This window comes from Cervus canadensis, chromosome 13 (assembly GCF_019320065.1).
Source record: "Cervus canadensis isolate Bull #8, Minnesota chromosome 13, ASM1932006v1, whole genome shotgun sequence".
Classification (NCBI taxonomy): domain Eukaryota; kingdom Metazoa; phylum Chordata; class Mammalia; order Artiodactyla; family Cervidae; genus Cervus; species Cervus canadensis.
The window spans coordinates 3,148,841-3,175,060 of NC_057398.1; the positions used below are offsets into that span (position 1 = coordinate 3,148,841).

General features: G+C 43.3%; 2 protein-coding genes across 10 annotated transcripts in view; both read right to left on the minus strand.

Annotated features, from left to right (window-relative positions):
• PTPRC (protein tyrosine phosphatase receptor type C) overlaps positions 1-26,220 on the minus strand; it is a 123,061-nt gene that overhangs the window by 49,254 nt on the left and 47,587 nt on the right. For 2 of the 9 annotated variants that reach the window (XM_043484959.1, XM_043484960.1), the window contains 8 exons: positions 18,478-18,504; positions 15,000-15,182; positions 10,790-11,182; positions 9,942-10,013; positions 8,352-8,381; positions 6,010-6,216; positions 3,934-4,077; positions 2,698-2,841 (listed from right to left, as the gene is read on the minus strand). In XM_043484959.1, coding sequence (XP_043340894.1) covers positions 2,698-2,841; positions 3,934-4,077; positions 6,010-6,216; positions 8,352-8,381; positions 9,942-10,013; positions 10,790-11,182; positions 15,000-15,182; positions 18,478-18,504 — 1,200 coding nt within the window. Of the gene's footprint in view, positions 1-2,697; positions 2,842-3,929; positions 4,078-6,009; positions 6,217-8,351; positions 8,382-9,941; positions 10,014-10,789; positions 11,183-14,999; positions 15,183-18,477; positions 18,505-26,220 lie in introns of all 9 variants that reach the window. The other 7 variants (XM_043484961.1, XM_043484964.1, XM_043484962.1 and 4 more) reach the window with 7 other exon arrangements.
• LOC122451897 (ribosome biogenesis protein NSA2 homolog) lies at positions 21,233-22,259 on the minus strand. Its single transcript, XM_043484968.1, has one exon. It carries the CDS (start codon positions 22,200-22,202, stop codon positions 21,420-21,422), a length of 783 nt encoding a protein of 260 aa, XP_043340903.1. The 5' UTR covers positions 22,203-22,259; the 3' UTR covers positions 21,233-21,419.

The following is a 26,220-nucleotide window of genomic DNA, read 5'->3' on the forward strand; positions in this document are numbered from 1 at the left end:
TTCTTTTGTAACTACATGCTTTATAATGTACTAGAGGATTGACTTTGTTAATAATTCATTTACTATTCAGTACCTACGTTCATAGAAGAGACTGGCTTACAGTTGCCTCATCTTTGCACTGTTTGGTATCCACATTACAGTAACCCTAAGCTTATTCCAAACCCTAACAATAATCAAAGTGAGTTGATAGATTTACATGTTTTCTATACGGGATAGTCTGGATAGGACAGAAACTGTAAGCTTACCTTTCTGGTTTTTCTTTTTTAAAGGGTAGGTGAGGTAAGCAGACAGGGAGTGTGAAGTGAGTGAAGAGGTATTAGACTGTAATTTTAAGTCTAATTTTCTAACTCTTCCCCTAAGCAAATGCTCATAGTTTGTATGTTCTAGAAAATGATTCATTTTTATCTAACTTTTCATACTGGATACAAGATTCTTTATAATCTGTGAAATTTCTACTGTATTTTTAATGTCCTTTTGTTAATGCATGGGGGATGGTTGTTTTGCTAGAGGTCTATTTTATTATTCTTTTCAAAACCAAGCCTTCAAACTGATTATCAAATTCCTGATATGTTTGCTTGTTTCGTCTTTCAATAAACTGTACTCCAGGCTACGTTATTTTCTCCTTTCTAATATCTTTGATTTTTTTTTTTTTTTCTGGTTCTTTTCCAAGCACTTTCCATTGATTTCATTCAATAGGCGCTAAGCAATAAAAGTTCCCATAAATTATCACTTTATCTTACTTAAGGTACAAATTCCCCTAAAATATGTCTTTACTTTGTTCAAGTCTGAATGCCTTTGCTTCAAAAGGTAAATTTAAATCATTTTATTTATACTAACTTTTGATACAGTGGTTTGTTTACTCACTAAGTCGTGTCCTACTCTGGTGACGCCATGGAATGCAGCCCGCCAGGCACCTTTGGCCATGGGATTTCCCAGGATTTCCCCAGAATACTGGAGTGAGTTGCCTTTCCCTTCTCCAGGGGATCTTCCCAACCCAGGAATCGAACCCAGGTATCCTGCACTGCAGGCAGATTCTTCACCAACTGAGCTATGGGGGAAGTCCGACTTTTGATATTCTTTGACATTTATGCTCTTTTACCTACTGTTTACTACGTAGCCTTTTCTCTCTCCCTCTCTGCCACGCCTTTTCTCTTCCTTCCACTCCCCCTTCCCATTTTTCTTCTTCTCCTCCTCATCCTCCTCCCACTCCTCCTTCTTTCTCCTTTTCCTCCTTTAACGTGTAGAACATCTTTTATTCCATAACTTTCTTCTACTGATTATACACAATGACATCTATTTCTCTGTCTTTCATATTTTAGTGGTGTTCATGAACTGTCTTCACAATTAACATATTTTCTGAGTAAATTTCTAGAGTCAACTGGAGTCTCTCTTGGTTGTTCAGTCACTCGGTTGTGGCCAACTCTTTGGACTGCAGCACGCCAGGCTTCTCTGTCCTTCACCAACTCCTGGAGTTTGCTCAAACTCATATCCCTCGAGTCAGTGATGCCATCCAACCATCTCATCCTCTGTCGTCCCCTTCTCCTCCTGCCCTCAATCTTTCCCAGCATCGGGGTTTATTCCAATGAGTCAGCTCTTCACATCAGGTGTCCAAAGTATTGGAGCTTCAGCTTCAGCATCAGTCCTTCCAATGAATATTCAGGGTTGATTTCCTTTAGAATTGACTGGTTTAATTTCCTTGCAATCCAAGGACTCTCAAGAGTCTTCTCTGACACCAGAGTTCAAAAGCATCAATTCTTTGGTTCTCAGTCTTCTTTATGGTCCAACTCTCACATCTGTACATGACTACTGGAAAAACCATCGCTTCGACTATATGGACCTTTGTCAGCAAAGTGATGTCTCTGCTGTTTAATTCACTGTCTATAATTTCATTATAGCTTTTCTTCCAAGGATCAAACATCTTTTAATTTCATGGCTGCAGTCATTATCTGCAGTGATTTTGGAGCCCAGGAAAATAAAGTCTGTCACTGTTTCCATTTTTTCCCCATCTATTTGTCATGAAGTGATGGGAACAGATGCCATGATCTTAGTTTTTTGAATGTTGAGTCTTAAGTCAGCTTTTTCATTCTCCTCTTTCACCTTCATCAAGAGGCTTTATTTCTACTAATTTCTTTACTTCCAGTAAATATGTCTGAAGTTTTAGCACTTTTTGATTCCTTCTCCCTGCCATCTTCCAGATGCCGTTATTTTCCAGAATTTTATTTTTCAGCTGCTACTAGTTATAATAATCTTGTTATCATCTATGCTGCTGGCCTCTCAGTATAACAGCTATCATTTTGCCATCAACGATTCGCTTTATCACTGCGCCTTATTAGCTTCTGTGCCCACCTCACTCCCATGAGAGGCAGGATTTGACAGTGGCCCAGAAGAGGCCGGACACGCCAAGAGGGGGAGGCCGCCACGGGAACGAGGAGACACCATGGGAACTGTGTGAACAAGCATCTCACTTACCTCAGTCTTGCTTCCACCTGGGCCTCACAGCAGCCTACAGTCTGCAAAAAGCTCATGGAGGTCTGGATTCTGTCACTGATTTCTAAATTCTCACTTTAAAATGGACACAACGCCTTTTTGTGAAACCCCTTCTCCAAATCCATACTATCTTTTTCTATGATTCTCAAAGAATCATAAGACTATAAAAAGAAAAGAAATTTAACATACAAATGCAAGCAATATACTCACCTCCAAAATCTGTTAAAATACTTTTTTCTTGGCTAGTAAGAAGCTGTTGATTATAGAATACTTGTGAACTACAAGTATAATTAGTTCTGGGTTGAAGGTCCTCCACTTCAAGTGTGTTTCTATTATTATCTGGAGTAGGGACATCTAAAAAAAATAAGTATTGCATATGAGTATATGAATATAATATATCACACTTAAATTTCACTTTGGTTTTATATCTATAGTTAATATCTATTAGATTAAAAACCTATGCAAATTGTCAAAACAATAAGTAAAAGATCCAGAGATCTGCTGTAATAATGTGTGATTTTGCTACAGTCATTTTTAAAGAAAACACTGGTAAGAAGAACTGAAGTTGAGAGTGTCTCTAACTTAACTGAAGAGATGAGGCGTTAGCTCATTGCTCTCTGTTCAGAGTTGAGACTGCATTTGAGTCAGCCTTTATCTCGTCGGTATCTGAGATCACAGTCATGTCGTCAGTCTGTCACGGTTTGTTCTTGCTTTCCTCATCCTGCTCACACCCGAGCCGTACGTCTTCCCCGAAACATGGTGTCTGTGACTAGTCCCACACTCTACCCTCTGTGAGACAGTGTGTATTTCCGTCTGTCTGTCTTGCCAAATACAGCCTAGCAGGTGGCTTTATGCCAAGGCAGGGAGATTTCATCCCAATAAACTCAAGTGAAGAGAAATTAAAAGTTGGTAAATCATTAATCATTAAAAAGAAGTTCTACCTCAAGTATTCCCCCTTCCATGAACACCAACTCATATCCCTGGCAGCACTGACTTTTCTTTTTCTACTTTGCTTTCTAAAAGTCTTCTTGCAGTTTTTATGAGTGTTGCTGATGGAGGGCTGACAGAGGAACTCGTGGAATCACATGAAATTGCTTGCTTTCACACTCATGCTAAGAGTTTGTGTATCTTAACTTTTTTAACTCTTCTCTGATAAGCTCTTCAGCAATGCTCCTGTGTAACTGTTGCCAAGAAAATTCTTATAAATAAAATGATACTGCTATTTCAAAAATTATTCTTCCAGTGAAGTATTTGTCTATTTTGTGGGTTTGAGTGGTATAAAGAATACAAGTGTTTGATTCCAAACGTATCATGGACTGCGCAAGAGAGACAGGGAGAGAGATTGAAAGAGTGGATGAAAGGAGGGAGGAGGAACATTAGATAATATTTAGGGAAACTTCCCACTGTAGGGGAAAAAAACTCCTCTGATCACTGTTAAGTTCTTACCACATTTAAATTTGTATTCAATTTTAGTTTCATCACACTTGAACCGTCCACTAAAGGGAAAATCATCGTTTTGCCAACGTAAACAAAGGGAAGTATTTGCTTTTTCAGATTCCACACAGTCTATCAGCTTAAACCATTTAGGATCTGTCAGAATAAAGATACAAAAATGGATGATTAACATTTCATAATGTGTGCCGTATGCTCAGTGACAGTTATTCAAATTATATTCATGATATAGAATCTGGCAAGAATTTAGATTACTTTTGAAAAGTTGAATAATCCTCAGGTTTTGCATTTCTTAAGTCTTTATTCTTTTTTTTTAGATTTTTGCTTGGGTTCTATTTTTTAAAATTAGCGTAAATTCTAAACGAAATGCTACCAATATATGTGATGCTAATTCATTTAGAATTTACGCTACTTTAAAAAAATAGAACCCAAGCAAAAATCCAGATAAAATTGCATCTTTTGCACATTTTAAAAGACTTGCTTCATTTTGTTTTCTTACTTACATCTTCAGTTTTTCATTTACTCTTTGATTATTTTCATTGAATGGTTATTACACAGAGCATGTGGGATTCCCTCTGGGTAATGCATTTTTTAAAAATTGTCACTTTCTGTTTTTATTTGATCATTTATTTCCATAATATTATTTAAAAATGAGTAGGTTAAATAAGTTTTCTTTTTCAAAAACAGACGTTTAGCCTACATAAATGTTAATAAGTAAATCAATGATCTTGAATTAATAAAAGATGTAAGAGATTTAACAAACTTACAGAGCTCCCAAGTCCTGTTTTGAAAACACAGTTAGGAAAGGTAGCATCCCTGAAGTCCACATAGTACCTTAGTCCCTTCTCTTTCCCAGCAGTCACTGAGGCACCAAAACCAGCTGGATCCCACTAACGTGACTATAACTCTCCTTTTTTTTTTTTTTTGAAAGTACTTTTTTGTTTTTTTTCACAAACATCAAATCTTTGACTTTGTTTCTTTCCCCCAAGATATTCTAGACATGCGCATGTGCACTCAGTCGTGTCCGACTCTTCCCGAACCCATGGGTAGTAGCCCGCCAGGCTCCTCAGTCCATGGGACTCTCCAGGCAAGGATACTGGGGCGGGTTGCCACGCCCTCCCCCAGGGGATCTTCCTGACCCAGGGACTGAACCCACGGCTGCTATAGCAGCGGATAGGTTCTTTTACCACTGAGCCACCTGGGAAGCCTTTATTCTAGACACACTTGCATTTAGAAGGATTAATACATATATATATAAACATTAATACACACATTATCTGTGTATATTAATCAAAATTAATCTTATCAATAGTAATATTATTAATATCGATTAATATATACATGTGTATTGATGTGTATATACATATAATGTATGCATATATGTATATACATATAATGTGTATATATAATGTATAAATATATATATATATATATCAGTTCAGTTCAGTCGTTCAGTCGTGTCCGACTCTTTGCGACCCCGTGAACCGCAGCACACCAGGCCTCCCTGTCCATCACCAACTCCCGGAGTCCACCCAAAACCCATGTCCATATATATATATAAAATGACTTGAATTCAGTAGAGGAGAGAAAAGAAGCTCGTGAATAATCGCTCAGAGGAGTACGTTATATCTGGTTGACACAAACCGCGTGGTAAAAGAGGTGCAGGGAGGTGAGTAAGGGATGAAGACAGAAGGTTCCTCGGAGGTCACCACTTTCACTGGGTCAGGAGAGCAGCACGCCCTCCCCCGCCCCCACCAGCAGCTTCCCCTCGCCCCGCCCCCCGACATGCCACACCCCCACCAGCAGCTTCCCCTCGCCCCGCCCCCCGACATGCCACACCCCCACCAGCAGCTTCCCCTCGCCCCGCCCCCCGACATGCCACACCCCCACCAGCAGCTTCCCCTCGCCCCGCCCCCCGACATGCCACACCCCCACCAGCAGCTTCCCCTCGCCCCGCCCCCCGACATGCCACACCCCCACCAGCAGCTTCCCCTCGCCCCGCCTCCCGACACGCCACACACAAAACCACTGCTGTTGTCAACACACAAACAGAAAGCAACTGGCGTTTACCTGGTGGTACCTCTAAGAGATATTGAAATGGAGGCTCGCATGAAGGGTGTGACATGTTGATGGTCTTATTTACACAGGCATCCAGGCCAGAGTGCTGCTTTTCACATCCAGGAGGTTCACATTTTTCCTTAATATCCAGTGTTGCAGTAAATGTGTTATTGTCCTTGTTAAAAACATAGCTCACAGACACACTTCCGTATTTGTTCGCTGAAAGAAAATAAGACAGCCAGGATTATCTTTGATTTTTCTGAACAAACAAAGCACCAACATTAAGCACCAACCCCTTAACATATATTTTTAAAAATATCCAAACATCAACAAAAATATCCCTAGGAACATAAATTGCAGAAGGAACACATCAGTGCCTCTGTGTTATTCCTTCGTGATTGTCTTTACATCGCTGTCCCATCAAAGACCCCAGCTCATGAGTCTGTATTTGGATGATGACTGGATTCATGTGTCTTCCCAACTGGACTGTAAATTCCATAACAGCAAAATCTATTTTGACCATCACCATAAATTCAGATCCTTGTGTAAAACCTGTCATTAGTAGGGTCTCAAAAGTGGCTGAATTATGCAAAAAAGAGCGACACACCTGACAAATTTCTTATTCCAGCTCTATCATTTTCCTTGATTTCTAAACTGCAGTACTTGATAATCTCTTTCTCCTGATACGGAGAACATTAATTATGTAGAGAGCGGAAGCCTCCCCATTCCTTTGCTTGTGTAAAGTAATGGACAATAGCTCCTCCTCACACTTTCTCGAGTGTCATTTCACACTCTCCCCTTCATTCGAACAGATTCCATTGACTCAAAAAATCACCTTCTCAGTACACACTGATTTACTCACTTATTTTTTAGTGCAACAAAAATTATGATGCACTTATTTTAAAACACTGTCCCAAGCAACAGGAATACACATGTTCCACTTTGGGGTCTCTAACGTGGAGATGGGCACAGGAATGGTCTAGAGAAGATAGGAGAAACACCAAAACAAGATGATGCACGAAACAACACGGGAATAAAGAAGCAGAGGAACCTGCTGTGGTTAGAGGACCCGGAGAGGCTCTCTAGGGCACGCGCCTCAGTCTGCAGTTTAAAATAGGAGCAAGACATAGAAAAAGTGATGAGGGAGGGGGAGGCGGGTGAGGATGGCACGGAATTCCAGGTGTAGGAAAGAACCTGGGTGAGCACAGAGGCAGGAAGAAACTTGTGCTCAGAAGCCTAGAAGCAGCTCTCTAAGTCTGCGAGTCTGTTTCTATTTTGTAAATAAATTCATCTGTATCACTTCTTTTCAGATTCCAAATATAAGGGATACCATATGGTATCTCCCTTTCTCTGTCTAACTTACTTCACTCTGTAAGACAATCTCTAGCTCAACCTCTAGAGAACAAACTTACAGGGGGAAGGATGGGGGGGAAGGGGTCGTTAGGGAGTTTGGGAGGGACAGGGGCACACGCTATATTCAAAACCGATAACCAGCGAGGACCTACTATACAGCGCAGGGAACGCTGCTCAATGTTATGTGGCAGCCGGGACGGGGGAGAGTTTGGGGGAGAATGGATACATGTATAGGGATGGCTGAGCCCCTTTGCCGTCCACCTGAAACTACCACAATCAGCTGTACTCTAAAACAAAATAAAAGGTTAAGAAATACAACAATACGTATTTCTATATTACTTAAGTGAAAAGAGTAAAAAAGTAATAATGCAAGAGGAATCTGAACATGAAGGATCATATTATTAAGCAAACATACGAAGGCTGGTGTTTGCACTGAATATATGAAGAGCTACTTGAAAGCAGGGACTCCAGCGGTGAGATTTAAGAAACACGTGGCGTGTGGAGCCCTGGTCGTGAAGAAGGACTCTGCTTTCACTGAGAACGGAGGAAGAAGACGGGAGAAGGACAGATACAAATTGTTTACAAGCGTCTGCTCTGAGGGGAACCCCAGCAAGATAGAGAGACAGAGGAGACTTTTCCTTCTTGATCAGCCTTGAAGGTGCAACTCACATTTCACATTTATCATTACACAGAATCTTCCCCCAGCCCCAAACAAGCTTGCTATCACCCCACTTTAAACACCCAAAGTAAGGGTAAGTGGCTCCACCAGAGCTGTTTAGCTAGTAATGATTGATCCTGGTCCTCAAATCCAGGTCTGAACATGACATCAAACTTCTCACCCTGAAGGACTCTGGATCTTAAGAGCTGGAGCTAATCGGTGGTTAGAAATTAGAGCCACTGAGTTTATTTTGCTGGAGTGGGGGAGCAAGGGTCTTGGAAACTTGAAATAAAGAATGAAATCATTAAAGTGATATATGTTGCATCTAGGTAGACAAACTTACCACATGATGGCTTAGATGCATTAGCAGGAGCTGAAAGAAAAAAAGAGAATGCAGATGATTAAAATCAGCTTTTAGGATATCTCTGCCCTTAGTCATTTTGGGGAAGGGTGGTTTACAGTGTCTCATCTCCATAAACTGTAGAATCTGCCGAGTTAGGTTTAACAGATAAGCCAGAGTCTGCAGTGCCTAGTCTCATGTTTGGATCTCAAAACTTCAAAGGTTGTAAACCAAGGAGCTAGCCCCATAAAACATTTTCATGAATTTACCTAATAAGCCCAATCGTGGTAATACAATATTAAGACTTTTTGACACACATCTGATTATGGAATGGTGATGTGGCTGACTATTCAAGCAGCCAGAGGCAATTTTAAAGTCTTTATCCCCTTGATTAATCTCAAAAGAGGTTTATATAATTATAACCCCTAGAAAGTTCAGTTTGCATCTCTGTTTGCAAAGAATGTCTTCCCTGGTGGCTCAGATGGTAAAGCGTCTGCCTGCAATGCAGGAGACCCAGGTTCGATCACTGGGTTAGGACGATCCCCGGGAGAAGGAAATGGCAACCCACTCCAGTACTCTGGCCTGGAAAATTCCATGGGGTCACAAAGAGTTGGACATGATTGAGCGATTTCACTTCATTTGCAAAGAATATCGGAAAATAGGTAAGGGCTACTCCATGCTCCGGTTTCACTTTTGTAAGCTCTTTACCCATATACTAGACTCAGGGTAAAAAATCTGTCCATCCACTGAGACAAGTCTTGTTGAGCGTATATATTTAACTGACGAACAAGACGGAAATGTGACTTGTGGAAGCTACGAGATCCCAGCTAGTCTGGTCTTCAAGACGGAGAAACTGAGGCAGGAACAGCGCCCGGGCAGGCTCTGATTGGCTGACCCATCGCAGACTCCGCCAACTCCTGGGCGTTCACTCCCGGATGGAGGCCCCCTCACCTCTGTCTCCATACCCCCAGCCCCGAATGCTGAGGCTCCCCTGCCGCTGACTTCTTGACACGGAGCCTCCCACTGAGAGAACTGTTCTGTTTCATAACAATACCCAAAGGGAAGTGAAGTCGCTCAGTCGTGTCTGACTCTTTGTGACCCCATGGACTGTAGCCTACCAGGGTCCTCCGTCCATGGAATTTCCCAGGCAAGACTACCGGAGTGGATTGCCATTTCCTTCTCCAGGGGATCTTCCTGACCCAGGGATCGAACCCAGGTCTCCTGCATTGCAGGCAGACGCTTTACCCTCTGAGTCGCCAGGGAAGACCACCAATACCGAAACCCACTAGTAAAGGTCCGGTGTAGCTGGTCATCTCTACGCATTTTCATCAAGTTCACACCCGAGGGGAAGGCTATGACCGGGAGGCAATAGGTTATCACAGTGACACCGGCCCGGATCTCCGCGGCTCTCGCACTGCAGACCCGGATCAGTGCTTTGGACTAACTGCCCCTCCACGCCCCAGGATTAGAACACTCAGGGGAACATCTTGAAGAAAGAGCCCGGGGTCGATGGGGCCAACGCAGTGGCAGCAGTGAGCTTGTCCCAAGTGCGTGGTGGTGGGGTGACTGCATGACTGGGGGTCAGGTTGTCACCTATGGTTGAGGGAGCAGTTGCAGTGCTAACGATGGATGCAGTGGTCAGTGCAGGGGTCGTGGTCTGCTCATCTGCAAGGAAATGAACAGAGGGTCACAGTTAATGAGCTTGTCCTATCGAAGGGCGAGGGGAAAACGCCTCAGCAAAGATCATTTCTTAAAGGAATCTTTGCTAGAGGCTTCCTCCTCATTTGAATGGACACTCGCTTGTTTCTAAAATAAGAAAGTGAGTCAGATATTTATCTACACGTGGCCCTTTAAGATAACTAAGAGTTCGTACCATTGGACTCAGACACTGTACACGCTGAGAAGAAACCCTTCCTGGTATAATTCTGACATTTGCAGTCTCCCTCCAATTGCTCCTCATTCTGTTACAACTCTTTTTATTCTAATTATTACACTAACGAGGATCCCGGTTACCCTTTTGTACTATTCATCGCATACCAGGCTTTTTACATATCCCACCCTCATATCAATCCTCTGAAGTGAGTATTATTACACCCCTTTTAACAAGAACTGGAAAACAGACACTACAGAAAGTAGGAGCAACTTTCCTTGAAGTCAACTAGAAAGTCGAAGAGGCTGGATTTGATCTCAGGCCTATGGGACTGAAAGCTTGTTATCTTTCTTCTTTGCCATTAACTTTTATAAAATAAATAATAAAACATGCCCAGAGGAAGCTTACTGGTAAGGTTTTGTTGCCTAATTTAGAATCAATGTGCGAAAATTTGTAAAACAGGAAACCCACGAGCCCTGTTGGGTGTGAAATAAAAGAGCTGCCTGAATCAGGTCTCAAGTTTCCATTTCACCATCCAGCATCTAACATGCCTAAGGCATCACAGTCAAACCTGAGGTGTTATCCTGGGTGGTCGGGTTGGAGGTGAGTGGAGGTGAGGCATTATCCTGGGTGGTCGGGTTGGAGGTGAGTGGAGGTGAGGCTTTATCTCGGGTGGTCGAGTTGGAGGTGAGTGGAGGTGAGGCGTTATCCTGGGTGGTCGGGTTGGAGGTGAGTGGAGGTGAGGCGTTGCCCTGGGTGGTCGAGTTGGAGGTGAGTGGAGGTGAGGCGTTATCCTGGGTGGTCGGGTTGGAGGTGAGTGGAGGTGAGGCGTTACCCTGGGTGGTCGTGTTGGAGATGGGTGGAGGTGAGGCAGCAGCGCCGCTGGCTGCAGGGCTGCGGGAGGTGGCTGGTGGGGCAGCGGGGCCTGCAGGCAAGGTGGTCGTGGTCCCTTCTCCTGGGGCACCTGCAATCACAAAGGCCATCAGCATTCCTGCCCGGCAAGCCCAGGGCCACGCGGCCCACGGAGGCATTGCCTACTGATCAAGCTAAGGCCGGGCAGCAAACACTCAAGCACTCCTGCAGCATCACCACCTACCCGTCTGCAAACCCGGATGAAAACCAGCACGGCACGTGGGAGAGAGGATTTGAGGGCCTTGGCATCACAGCGCACATGGTAAAAGTACCGGGGGGCCTGCTCTGGTGGCTCAGCGGTAGTGACGACTCCTTCCACTGCAGGAGCCACTGGGTTCCATCCCTGCTCTGCGAACACCCCACGCGCCAAGGAGCAACCAAGCCCACGCCCCGCAACTACTGAGCCTGCGCTCTAGCGCCCGGAGTTGCAACTACGGAAGCCCCCGCGCCCTAGAGACCTTGGTCTGCAACAAGAGAAGCCACCGCAAGGAGAAGTCCCCATCTAGAGAGGAGCCCTGGGCTCTCCACAGCTGGACAAAGCCCGCGTGCAGCAGCAAAGACTCAGCAGCAGGAATAAATGAAGTCTCTGGGACCTGGAGAGAAAGTCTGGGCCCGCCCTCCCCCCAGGGAGGCCTCGCTTCCTGGCGGGGGTGGGTGACACTGGAAATGCGCAGAGGGGGTGCTGCTGGCGGGGCAGGGGCCGCAGAGGTGGGAGTGAGCTCCGAGGGTAGAAGGCTGCGGTGAGGTCCCCACGGAGGACCTGCGCCCAGCCCCGCCCCGAGCGTCGGGGCGGAGGAAGCCCGCGGTGTGGGTGCTCCCTCCTGATTTTCTGAAAGCAGAGCTGCAGGGGATCTCGCCTGCACCTTTGCGGAACTGGCTATGTTTTTTCTTCCAGCTGCAGGTCACGATGTTCCCTTCAGGATGGCGGCTGCCCTTGCCAGGGAGAGTGGACTGATTCAGAGCCCAAGAATGTCACGCTGCGCCGACAGCAGCCCCCTTGGTTTCCAATCACAGATGAGCTCATGGGTGTAGGATCAAGGATGGTCGCTGATGAAAGCCCACCGTGTATTTCCTTAAGACGTCTCATTGTCAAGGTTCAAAGCACCCACCGCGTGTAACAATTCCCCCATCCCCAGACACACGCACACACACACAGTTCACCCAGAATCGCAGCACAGGGGAGCAACGTGTATTCACCCGGTGCCGACTAGATGCCCCGTTGTCCTGGCAGAAACAAAATACGGGCTAGCTCCTGGTTGAGCTTGTGTGGTCCCTTCACCGCCCTGACCCCTGGGTTCACTGGCTCAAGGGTATGAGGCTGGCCGCTTCTGCAGTTAGATGCTGGGTGTGTCAGTGACACGCACGTGCACGTCCCCCGACGGCTCAGACGTGAGCACGCAGGCTCCCTCCCATCGCGCACGTCCATGCCCGCCAGAACTGAAGGCGCATCTTTCCCAGATTCTGGGTCTGATTCTGGGTCTGCTCAGTCTCCAGAAGCCACTTAACCCCCAGATTTAACTAAAGCCGCTACAGAATGGAGAACTTAAGCATCCGTTCTTTAGTTCTGGATCCTCAGAAACAGCTTCCCACAGAACCAGGAGAAGAGTAGAAACTTTTTTTTTTTTTAAGCCTTCAAAAAACTGGCTGGCACACGACTGGCCCTTCTGAAATCAGTCAGACTTGACTTCAGGCTTCCCGCACATTGTTTTCTACTCCTCCACTCACTAGCTTATTCTCTCCATCCCTCGTGAGGGTCCCTAGTCCTCAGGGCGTCCTGAGAGCACTCACTCTTCCCGGTCCGGACATTGGCCTTCCCTCTTCAGGGGACCCTACTCTTCCCAGTGGAGTGACCACAGAGATGGCGTAGGAGTGGCAATCACAATTTTAATGAGGTTAATTGATCCTGATAGATTTTTCATTAGTGGACTTAGCCACTGGGACAGAAGTCCCTGATGGGACAAAGCAGATGGGTCTGAGTCTGTGTCTGTGACAATCACCCCTGTCCTCATTCATGGATGGGAAGCATCTCAGAAAAAGTCCTTCCATCCACAACTTTTGAATCTGTGGATTTGCTAAATCTCCAGATCTTTTCAGGGCTTTCCAGGTGGCTCCATGGGGTCACAAAGAGTCAGACACAGCTTAGCGTCTGAGCAACAAAAGGTGGCTCAGTGGTAGTGAATCCTGGCAAGGCAGGAGATGCAAGATACCTGGGTTCCATCCCTGAGTCGGGAAGATCCCCTGGAGAAGGAAATGGCAACCCATGGTTGCCTGGAAGTTTCCATGGCTGCTGGAGTCAGTGAAATGGGGTGGCTGTTCAAAGCTCGTGGATTGCCTGTCATGATTTTTATCCCAAAGGAGCCGTTTTAATAGTTCAAAATAATAATTTGATAATCGCTAAGGTTATTTTTCAGAAAAGAAAATGTGTTTTGTTTGAAAGCACATGAAGATTTCCATGCTAATTTCCCCATTAGTATTATTGTGCCAGAGCAAGTTTGTATTTTTAAAGAATTCATCCTTATGTCCAATGCATTTCCTTTTAAGCCTCTTTTTTTTTTAAATCAAGCTTTGCTTCTTATGTAAATCTCTGGCTTTAATGGTTTTGGGGGGAAATTGTGGAAATAAAAAGTAGTAATGTTGTGTGTGTATGTGAGAGAGAGATAAAGTAGGGAATCTCTGAAATAGAAAAGTTTGTGCGCTGAGCTGTTCCTCAGTCATTAAAAAAGTTAAGCACGAAACTAGACATCAGCTCCCTCCTCCTCACATTCCTTTTGTTAAAGGGAATTGGAACGCTTGCCATGTTTCGGTAGGTCCCAGCCACCATGCCTGCCCTGTGGTTGCAGGGGAAAATGGGATAAAGATTAAATATAAATTACTGCAATTGATATAACTGCTCACCACAACCAATAAACTTCACTGGGATGGTACTCAAAACTCTGTGGGCACCGTGGACCACAGGTCTGTGATGGTGCTACACATGCTTCTGTTTCAAGCTAAGGCTGATGAGCTAACTGAACAAATAAATTTCTTCGTCTCTTTAATCAGAGCAGGTCTATTAAACAGTTTGCCTCAGAAAGTGGCACCCAGCACATTATTAAGGCAAAAGGCAGGAACAATCCTCAGGATGGCCGGTTTACATGGCAGATACACTTGCAAACCTAACATTAAACAGAGAACCAGCGGCTCATTGGTGTCCCTGGATTCTAGGAGCTTCAGAGATTTTTCTCAGCAGAAACGCCTCCCACGCATTCTGTCACTTTGCTACCAACATGGTTGAGTTATCTTAAATTCTACTGTTGGGACTCACGACCCTAATTAAATAATTTAAAAAGAAAAATGCAAGAATCCCTGAAAGAAATCCAAGAACAAAGCTGTATTATTAACCCTCAGTGTGATTTAAAAAAAAGAAAATCAAAGGTCTGTCTCCAGTGATTTTCTGATATTGAGAACCTGGGATTGAACCAAGGAAAGCTCTACTTTGGGGTAAAAGCCAGGAAGGGTAAGACTGACAAAGACCTGAAGGGGACGTTCTGACTCTTGGAGGGCTACAGAAAGCCTAAGTGAGCAGGATCCAGGAAAATGAGGCTGTATGTGAGCCAGAGGATACTCAGGATCCTCCCCCACGTCCGTGAACACCCCGATATTACCTAGGGGGGCTTCCCTGCCCCCCTGCCCCCCAACAACAGCCTTCATGCTTCAGTCCGCCCACATGCCACTAAACCTAGATGTTCTACACTCTACACACTTCAGCGGAGTCACGTACACAGACACTGAACACAGAATTTAAAGGCAAGCTGTTCTGATAAGTTTAAAATGAAAAAGAGAGAGAGACGAGTGTCTCTAACCCCGTGTCAGGTAAGACCTCTGCCAACCTGTCACAGCAGAACTAGCACTTTCCCAGGAGGTCAGGGGTGCGCTCGTGGTGAGACTGTCTGGACTCGCGGGAGGCGAGGTCCCTGAAGAGTCACCGCCTCGTTCAGAGATGCTTGCGGGTGAGAGTGCGGTGGTGGGAGCAGGCAAGGGGCCACTTGGAGGCGGAGCAGAGGGCTCTTCGGTTGTGTTCCGTCATGGTCACAGGAGGTGCAGGAAGGAGAAAAGAAACACGTGAGTCACACCCCAGATCACAGCGTCTGAGCCTGCCAACTCCCCCGCCCGTCACTGTGGGCACCTAAACATACACGCATATACGTAAACACATACACACACCACACTGCCAGGAGCCACGGCATATATGTGTATATGGGGCGTGTGTATGTGCACACATATGTGCACACACATGTATACAAGTAAAGATGCATGCAGAGGTATAGATAGAACAAGTAGACATATGTAAAGCAAGCTATAGAATGGGGACTAAAGGTGAAAATAGGGGAGTGGAATCAAAAGCAGTAATTCCTTCCCCGCCTCTTACTTTACTGGTGGCTTCTCACCTGTCTGAGGCACTCAGGCTCAGAAGGATGAAACACAAAATGTGAAGATGATTGAAAGAGACTATAGAAAATTAATCAAGGAAAAGGATAAAGATAAAGTCGGAAGGGTTTTATTAGGAGGGTTAGGGTACCAGGAGATGAAAAAATGAAAGAGAAACGTTCAAGATGCATGCACTGATTTTTTTAATCAATCAGATTCAAGCAAAGCACAATGTCACGTGGCAGGCTGGATGGGAAGAATTTGGGGGAGACTGGATACATGTGTATGTGTGGCTGAGTCCTTTCCGGTCCCCTGAAAACTCTCCCAGCATTTCTAACCAGTCATACTCCAATACAAAACAAAACGTTTAAAAACAATAATAATAAAAATGGAAAAAAGAAATTCAAACAAAGCAAAGAGTGAGTAAAAGACTGGAAAACAAAGTTCACAAATATATGAATGACCTAAGTCTACAAAAAAATTTTTTTTCATGATAACAAATGAAACAACAATCTGAGATGCTGATGTTACATTTCCCCCAGTTTGACTGGGGGAAAAAGAAAAAAGAAAAAGTTCACTTCAGAAAAAAGAAAAAATGCGGCAAGGGGGCGGTGGAGTAGAATGGTGCACCGCTAAGATGAGCGCGCAGTGTAAGGGGCTGCGGGCAGGGCAAACAAGCGCTGTGTGCCAAAGGCCTGGGCACGTGTGCACGCTTCCTCGGCAAGCAGGTTTCTTCCTCTCAGAGGAAGGGCATGTGTGACCGTTGTTTAAAAAAAGAAATAAATAAAACAACACTGTGATCTCTGACTGTTGGGATTATAGAGATCCACTTTTTTCTGAATTTTCTGTTTAACCTGTGTTTACTTCTATGAATAGCAAATTTCATGGTATGCAATATCTAATTCATGAAAAGTTGAGTACTGTCTCACAGAAGCATTTCGATTCGTTCAGTTCAACAGGATTAGACAAGTGGGAATAGCACAAAAATACAGGAAATAGGAGAGAGGTGGGGCAGGGTGGGGGCGGGGGACAGAGACCAGAAGCACAGAACTAAGAGCAGAAACGGAAGATCCCCGAGTAGAGGATTAAGAAAACAGAAACAGCAACGATGGGAGGAATTCGCAGCTTCATTCACCAATGTTGAAGGTGATGTGAAATCCATTTTTCACTAAATATCCATGAAATCTGCCTGAGTCACATGGAATTGGCCCGGGGCCAGAGCACACGAACGATCACAGAACTAGTCTGTGATTACAGAAAGAGTCGTGCAGCTGCTACATGTGTTGTTTGCCAAAGAAGGACCCCAAGCCCTAAAATTTCATGACCCGGTAAGTCACAAGTAAGTATTTTAATTAACAGACTTTCATCCACAATGACACGCCAACACATCCCACCGAGTAATAAGCAAGTGGCACCTTCCCGTCTTTGACGTCAAGTGCTAAACCTAAATTTCGGGGTCTCTCATTGCCAAATGTCGAGTGACGGGAGGGGAGTGGGGCTGGGGGGAGACTGGAGGAGGATGGGGGTTCGGGAGGCGGGGAGGGAGAGAAGACGGAAGGCAGGGAGGAGCTTAAGATCCTGCCCAACAGCAGTCATCCACATCCATCACTATAGACTCGGCCAGTCATCTGTGTCTTGTTTTTAGGTTAAACTAACATTGGTGTCGGCAAGGTTCCAACGAGCCCTTCTGCTTTGAGGAACAAAGACTGGTCCCCACCGATCGTGTTCCCATACTTGGGAGAGAATATTCTGGCTTGCCTCGGGGGGCCTCTATTTTCACTTACCCCGTCTCACCATGTGGAGGCTTGTTGTGATGGGTCCATGCAGAGAGCGTGGAAACTCTCTCAATAAGGTGAGGGTCACCTACTGTTTTAAATGTTCCCTCTCCTTTCCACCCCCTTCCCATCCCCTCCAGCAAAAGTAACCAGTTTCTGCGGTTGAGACGAAGTTACTCTTCTGTAAAGGGTGGGTATGTCAGTAGGTGGAATAAACTGATCACAATCTGCTATGCTTCAGTGACTTTCATATATTTATAAGACCTCACTGCTGTGGGCTAAAGTAGTTTCTTTAGGGAATGGACACGTGTATATCTAGGGCCGACTCATGTTGATGGATGGCAAAAAATCATCACAATATTGTAAAGTAATTATCCTCCAAATTAAAATTATTTTTTTAAAAATAACAAACAATTCTGAGGAGATTTCAAATGTGCCTCATTAGAGCTGTGCTCTGTAATTGTTAAACCAGGGTTGTCTTAGGGGCATTACCTATCTTGTTAAAGCATAATGTCAACCATATGATTAATCAGGGTACCTATAACATGTTTTCAATAACAGTAACATTTAAGCACTGTAATTTATTTTTAACCAGATGTAACCTATTTTTTCTCTCTCCTTTGATATGTGAAATTGTCAGCATCTTCATTGCTTAAATTTAATTTACCTCAGGATTAGGACACTTGTTAAAACAATTTGAGTGTGACAATAGAATTTGATAATGATTATTTAAAATATCTCAGTACTGTCAAAACTTTTCTGTTGCAGGAATTTATGTATATATATATATATATATAATTTTGTTTAGAATTCTAATTTATCATGTAGTTCCCTAACTATGAAGGTCTGTAATCTGACCAAAATAAATTGATTTCTTTACCGTGATAAAATTTAAAAAGAGATTAAAAACTTGCCATATGGTTTGCTGTCAGGTGTAACAAAAGCTATAATTTATACACAATAATTCATCTACAAATAATATGTTCAGGTAGTTATCAAACTTTATATCTTACAAGTAGGAATATTAAGGACAAGAGAATGTCAAGGGCCATTCATGATTATAAGGCTTGTCTGTACAAAACGATTTCACTAGAATATCATAGAAAATTTTGTCAACATTAAATATACAAAGGTAGCAACAAAAAGAAAAATAAAATGTAAATACCTGGAGTGTTAGGACGGGTAGAGTTTCCTGAAAAAAGGAAAACAAACATCTCTTAGAAAGTTTCAAATTTCACACATACATATGTAAATATATATATATATATATACATATATAACATCTCTATGTTAATTCACATTCACACAGTCACAATTTTCAGTACTTTTCTCCTGGTGAAACCATAGCTATTCTCTTAATGTCATGTTTATAAAGCCCAAGTATGTCGAAATTACACTATTAATATTAGTTTTTGAATTCTCGGGTAAAAGAAAAATAATAGACTAAAGGAGAACTGCTGGAATTAATTTCAAGTCTGCAAAAAAAATTTTAAAGGACTTCTGGAAAGTTTTTCCCAAACGAATTCCTTTATTGAGACGATAAGTATTGATTGCTTACTATGTTTTGTACATTATGCCGCATTCTAGGATAAAATAAGATCAAGATAAAGAAATTCTCTGCCCTCGATGAACTTAGTCCAATGTGAGAGGTAGACAAGAAAAGAAAGAAAAAAGGAAAAGAAAAGCCACACAGTGTGATGACAGACAAGAGGAAATATGATACAGAAAAGAACATGAGGATCACCTAATACAGGCTCCCAGTGTCGGCGGCTGGCAGGTGGAGGAGGTGCTGGAGAGCGTTTCTTGGTACATTTAGCCCGTGAGCTCAGGGATTGTGGTCAGCTACCGAACCGGCGTGATGAGAACTGGATTCCAGCCGGTGGAGCAAGGCGTGTATCCATCCACCACCTCAGTAATCAACTACTGAATAAAAAGATCCTGTCGGTTCTCCCCCAAAAGACAGGCAGCTGAGCTTGTGAGAGGGTAGCGTAATGGATGGGCCGGTATTTAAACTACTTCCTGCTTCGAGATTTTATTTTCTGAGAACAAACAGATCTGAAAAAACCCTCTCCCCTCAGAAACACCATCAGAGGTGTATCAGCGAGGAGGGTCCTTTAATTACGTTCCCTGGTTTGCTCTTCAAAATAAAACATTCTTGCATTAGAGGATCAAACCAGTCCATCCTAAAGGAAATCAGTCCTGAATATTCCTTGGAAGGACGGATACTGAAGCTCCAATACTTTGGCCACCTAATGTGAAGAACTGACTCTCTGGAAAAGACCTGATGCTGGGAAAGATTGAAGGCAGGAGGAGAAGGGGGCAGCAGAGGATGAGATGGTTGGATGGCATCACCGACTCAACGGACATGAGTTTAAGCAAGCTCCGGTTAATGGTGATAGACAGGGAAGCCTGGTGTGCTGCAGTCCATGGGATTGCAAAGAGTCGGGCCTGAATGAGCGACTGAACAGAACTGATTTTATAGATAGATACACACACACATATATACTATACATTATTTATATAAGATGAGCTTCCCTGGTGACTCAGATGGTAAAGAATCTGCCTGCAATGCAGGAGACCCAGGTTCAATCCCTGGATTGGGAAGATCCCTGAAGGAGGGAATGGCAACCCACTCCAGTATTCTTGCCTGAAAAATCCCATGGACAGAGGAGCCTGGTGGGTTATAGTCTGTGGAGTTGCAAAAAGTCCAACACAATTGAGAAACAAAGACTTTTCATTTTCATATATATAATATTCATTATATAGAAATATCTAAGAAAATATTCAGGCACTGCCGCAATGTAACTGGAAAAGACACTTTCATTTCCATAAGCCATATCTGCTAGACTACATATATTTTTTAAATGTTTCAATTAGCTTTTAGAATTTAGCTACAATTTGCAAAGTAGGAACACATATAAAGACAATCTACATGAAGTAGACTAGTCAAAAATCTAAGGAATATGTAAAGGGCATGTGTGTATGTAAAGTGTGTTAGTCACTCAGTTGTGTCTGACTATTTGTGACCACATGGACAGGAATCCCCCAGGCTCCTCTGTCCATGCGATTCTCCAGGCAAGAATATTGGAGTGGGTTGCCATTTCCTCCTCCAGGGAATCTTCCAGACACAAGGATCAAACCCAGGTCTCCTGCATTGCACGTGGATATTTTACCACGGAACCACCAGGGAAGCCCCTCGAAAGGACATATCCATGCTCAAAAGTCCTCTGATAACTCTTTCATAAATGTACACAACAGATACCTCTGGGAGGTAATCTCCCCACGTGAGATAAAAAGAGGATGGGAATTCCCTGGTGGTCCAGCGGTTAGGACTCCACAGTTTCACTGCTGAGGGCTCAATCCCTGGTTTGGGGGAACTAAGATCCTGTAAGCCCCGAGGTGTAGCCAAAAAAAAAAAAAAACCAACAAACAAAACCATGATAAAGTAGAGGAAGGTTGAAATTATGTCAATATTGAGAGCAGACTAAACTACCAAATGTCTGTATAGTTTGTTGACTTCCCATCATAATTGGCAATTCTTCCAAAATTACATAAGCAGTGATTGCAAGTGTCTGTTGCATTTCATGCATCAGAACGCTAGCAAAATCAGAGGCCAAAGGGACTCTGCTGAATCCTTTTCACTAAACAAGAAGACCTGATGAGAAGGGTTGTGTGAGATATTTAACTATGTCACCATTTAGCCATCTGGTCAATGCGTTTGGTCACTGAGGGGTCTGATCGGCCAACGAAGCTAGTGTGGTTGCCTGTGTTGTGTGATATAGGCAGGCAGCTCTCTTTATACCCAAGTTCATGTATGACTAGGAAGCAACCACCTACTGTTAGTGGAATCAAACAGACCTGGAAAAGCAAATAAAATATCTGCCTAAAGCACTTAATAACTTACGTATGACAGGTACCTATTTTTTTTTTTAAATGAGATCATTTTAATGTTGGCTTTTTTCTTTTTTAAAACAGAATAAATAGTTTTCTTTGACTGAAGACAACATGTAAGGTTGACTGGTAGTATTCAGAAACACCAGAGTGATGGTTTCCCGATTGGCGTGTGGCCTTCCGTGATTACAAGGAGTTACTTGTAGGTAACTGCTGTCAAACCAGTAAGACTGCATTTATGCATCCGTCATTTTCAGGATTATTGGTAACCTGGGCATATTTTCCCCAGATGACTTTGCCTCCTTGTGTTACAAGGCCCAACTCGCTCACGTTCACCTCAATGACGGTTCCTTTGGTAATAACACCCAAAGTTGTATACAGTGGGGATGAGGGATTCTTCTTTACACCAAGTATTGGCAAGCAAAAGGTGGCTTTCAGTTCAGGATGTGTTACATGAGCCTTCTTGAAACGTAATCCCATTGGCCTAATGAATCTTTCATACTTAGGTGGTTTTCGAGTAAAGCCATCTCCAACAAAGCAGACTTTGGTAACCATCCTCTTCCAGGCTTTCTTCTTTCTCTTTCCTGTTCGAATAACTTTTAATACTTCTGTTTCTCCCTGGGCACGAACTTTGGGCAGAGGGACCTCCCATTTTCCCGCTTTCTCTTTTCGTTTCTGTTTAATCATATTGGAAAGTACTTTAGCTCGAGACTGTCCTTCTCGGTCCAGTAGATATGCAGGTACTGCTCCTTGTGGAGTCTTTTCATCATTCTTCTGTTTGGTGTTTCTCTTTTCATGCATCTTAATAGTCTTTTTCATTTGTATTTTCTCAGCATGGCGCTGTTTATGGTAGAGCTTAGCTTTCAGACCAATCATCTTTTTTGCCTTCTTTGAACGTTCATGAGCCTCTCGACCTTCCTTCTTTCTCTTTTTCTCATGATAATCCAAACGATATCCGTAGCGCTTACGGTGTAACTCGATATATTCATTTTGTGGCATGATGACGGCTGCCGAGCCGCCGGGTGCAGTCTCCGCGGCGCGAAGGTCTCAATTTTCCGACAGGTACCTATTTAATACTGTATAATATGTGCCCAGTCATTCAGTTGGGTCCAACTCTTTGTGGCCTCATGGACTGTAGCCCGCCAGGCTCCACTGTCCATGGGATTCTCCAGGCAATAATACTGGAGAGAGTTGCCATTTCCTCCTCTGAGGGATCTTCCCCACCCAGGGATAGATGCTGCATCTCTTGCATCTTCTGCATTGGCAGGAGATTCTTTACCACTGAGCTCCCTAGAAAGCTATTTAATATTAGGAGGTTGTACTAATACAAACAGCATTACAATAGGTGTCAAACTTATATGAACAATACGGGGAAGGTTTTGAAAACGGGTGAAGAGAAATGTGTGAAATAGCCATAGGAATTATGAGGGTACATGCCTAGGATGTGACAGTCAAGAAAAGGTATCAAGATTTTTCTATTTTAATTTTTTTTTTGCATTGAATGGTTTCTTGGGTTCCACACACACATCATATCCAATAAATATAATAAAATAGAGCACCATTACATATCAAGTGTTTCTGTATATTATAATTTGACTTTTTCTCTTCTGTGAATAACAATTCCTACCCTTCCATGGCTGATTCATGTCAATGTATGACAAAACCCACTACAATATTGTAAAGTAATTAGCCTCCAACTAATAAGAATAAATGGGGGAAAAAAATGGTAAGAACCAGTTTTCACCGTTTAGACAAAGGACTATTTAGAAGTATTCCAGTAGGTGGCACAAGAGCACCAAAAATCTGCGAATCATTTCCTAGCATCCCCATCCCGAGGCTGTGACTCACGCGTGGAACTGACTAGGTACATTAAACAGATGAAAATGGAGATAACAGGCCACTTGATCTTCAAAGCCGCGTTATTCTAACACACGTCTTGTTACTGAAGTTACCTTCCCCAATATGTTTCTTTTACAACTCAAAATGTTTAACTGATTGCAAATCAAAGTTACCTTGAAGTCACACCCTTAAGTCCCCCACCAGAGATTTCAGCAAAAACTAGGAATCAAGTGAGTGAAAATGACATTTCAAAAGACATACTTGAGCTTTAAATACCAACTATTCCTATCACCACCACTGCCCCAACCCCCTACTCCCTCAAAAGGAATGGAACGCCATTTCCAAAGGGATCTAAATCTGTCTCGTTTGGCAAATCTAAGAGAGGTACAAGGACAGAGGGGTGAAACAGAAGAGATGAAATAAATGCTGATTTCAGGATCCAGCCTCCAATGAACGGTTGCATGTTTTGAAGGTTAAAAATGCACAGCTGACCTCTATAAACATGAAAGCAATATAAAAATGGAAAAGGCAAATCAAGACAAAAAATATATAGGTCAAGTAAAACAGATATGTATGGTTTTCCTTGCTTACTAAGGCATGATAATAATAAAACAGAATAATAAATATAAAAGGTTTCTACCTTAACTTATTCTTTAAATGTATGATCAACAAACAACAAATCCAACAAATATATCCAATTACTACATATCTATGGAATAAGTTTTCATGCAAGTGACAAAAGTATTAACTAGATTTCAGAAAATTGTAGGAAGTAGCCTGTCCTTCCCTCCTTCAGTAAATATGATAATTAGAGCAACAACTTGCCAAAAAGCTGTGTAATAGACACTATGCAAGCCTCTTTACATGTTTTTGCCCTTAAGCATCCCAGCAAGTCGATGAGTCAGCAATTATTTTTCCTATTTTATAGGGAATGAAACTGACACTTACAGGAGCTTAGTAAATTGTTCAGTTGCACACCGAGCAAGTGGTAGACGTGAAGGAGGCTGTCTGATACTAGTTTCTCCTATTTTTTTACGCAGAATTTGTATTAAAACATTGCTTACATTTTTTAAGTGTCTAAAGTCCCATGTATAAAACAGTTGCTGCTTACCACCAGAAAATCATTTTAGATATTTCAACTGGTAAAGGAACATAGGATTTTAATATCTATTGACATGGAGTTCTTTTGACAGATAAGGAAACTCATGCTCAGTGAGTTGAAATGCCTCTCTGACTTCATGCAAATTTAGAAAGACTCGGAGATTTACTGGTGACTCAGTGGTAAAGAATCCATCTGCCAGTGTAGGAGACTTGGGTTCGATCCCTGGGTCGGGAAGATCCATGGAGAAGGAAATGGCAACCCGCTCCAGTATTCTTACTCCCCTGGACAGAGGAGTCTGGCGGACTACAGTCCATGGAGTCAGGAAAGAATAAGACATGACTTAGCAACTGAACAACAACATGATTTATAAGCTCCATCTATTACCACAGAATTTCAACATCCCTTTTGGGAAGCCTCATTCTTAGATACAACAGGCTTCCAAGAAACATAGACTGAAATCTTTAGGAAGGACAGAGACCAAAAGAAACAGAAGAAAGACCTAGGAGAAACAAGAACGTGCAAGGAGCAGATAGACGCCTGAAAGCTATAATTCTTCTTCTCAGAAATGAGACAGTATTGTACCCACGAACAGAAGAAGGGGCACTAAACAGCAACATTTCAAGAACAAGAAAGGAGGTCAAGAGATACTGGCTAACATCTTTAGGAAAAACAAACAGCCGGACAACAGAAAATCCTGTTAAAGATGGTCAAATAGCTCCATGTTTGTGTTTTCTTCTGGAAAGCTGGAGGATGCTAACTAACAGGCGGAGGGCCGTGGCCTGGTCTTACATAGATCTCACAGCCACATCTCATCAGAAACCCCAGAGACTAGGTGGCATTGTCCTCTTTTAACAGAGGAGGTCTCAATAAATAAATACCTGCAAGGCTAAAGAGCTCCTAGCAGAAGGAGTTTGGTTTTAAATGCAGATAGGATTCTAAACGGAGAAGGCAATGGCACCCGACTCCAGTACTCCTGCCTGGAAAATCCCATGGACAGAGGAGCCTGGGAGGTTGCAGTACATGGGGTCTCAAAGAGTCGGACACGACTGAGCGACTTCACTTTCACCTTTCACTTTCCTGCATTGGAGAAGGAAATGGCAACCCACTCCAGTGTTCTTGCCTGGAGAATCCCAGGGACAGGGGAGCCTGGTGGGCTGCCATCTATGGGGTTGCACAGAGTTGGACACGACTGGAGTGACTTAGCAGCAGCAGCAGCATGCTTCTAAAATGTCCCAGGCTTATTCAACTACACACTGCCATAAGGGAAACATATTTAATGCTCGATCCAGTAGTTACTCTAAAGAGACGCGCGGTGAGTAAAATACCATGTGTGAACCATCAAAGCGGGATTCAGAGTAAGTCACACGTTGAAATTTATTTTTTAAAAGCACAAATTGCTAAATGATGGCTATAAAGGAAGTAGCTTCTTATTAGAAACAAAAAAAATGATGGGGGCACATGGAAGGCAAGGAAGGGTGTGAACACAACTGTGATGAACCAACAGAACTAAAACCAAGCAGAGAGACATCCCTGTGGTCCAGTGGTCACGACCTCACCTTCCAGGGCCTGCGGGCTCCTTCCCCGGTCAGGGAGTTAAAGATCCCACGTGCCTCACAGTCAACCAAAACGTACAACAGAAGCCACATTGTAAAATCAGTTAAAGGCTTTAAAAATGGTCCACATAAAAAATGCAATCTTTAGAATAAAAACAAATGAATAAAACCAAGCTGAGACCTTGTCCTTCAGTGTGTATCTGTGTGTGTACTCATGGTGTCTGACTCTGTGACCCTGTGGACTGTGGCCCGCCGGGCTCCTCTGTCTGTAGGATTTCCTAGGCAAGAACAGTAGAGTGGGTTGCCACTTCCTTCTCCAGGGGACCTTCCTGACCCAGAGATCGGACCCATGTCTCCTGTGTCTCCTGCATTGAAAGCAGATTCTTTACCACTGAACCACCAGGGAATCCCTTACTCTTCAGTATTTGTACCCAAATCTTCAAGGAAGGAAAAATAAAACATTCCTGAAAATGGTTTACTCTTATTATGTGCATGCTTTAAAACTAAACAAACAAGCAAAAAA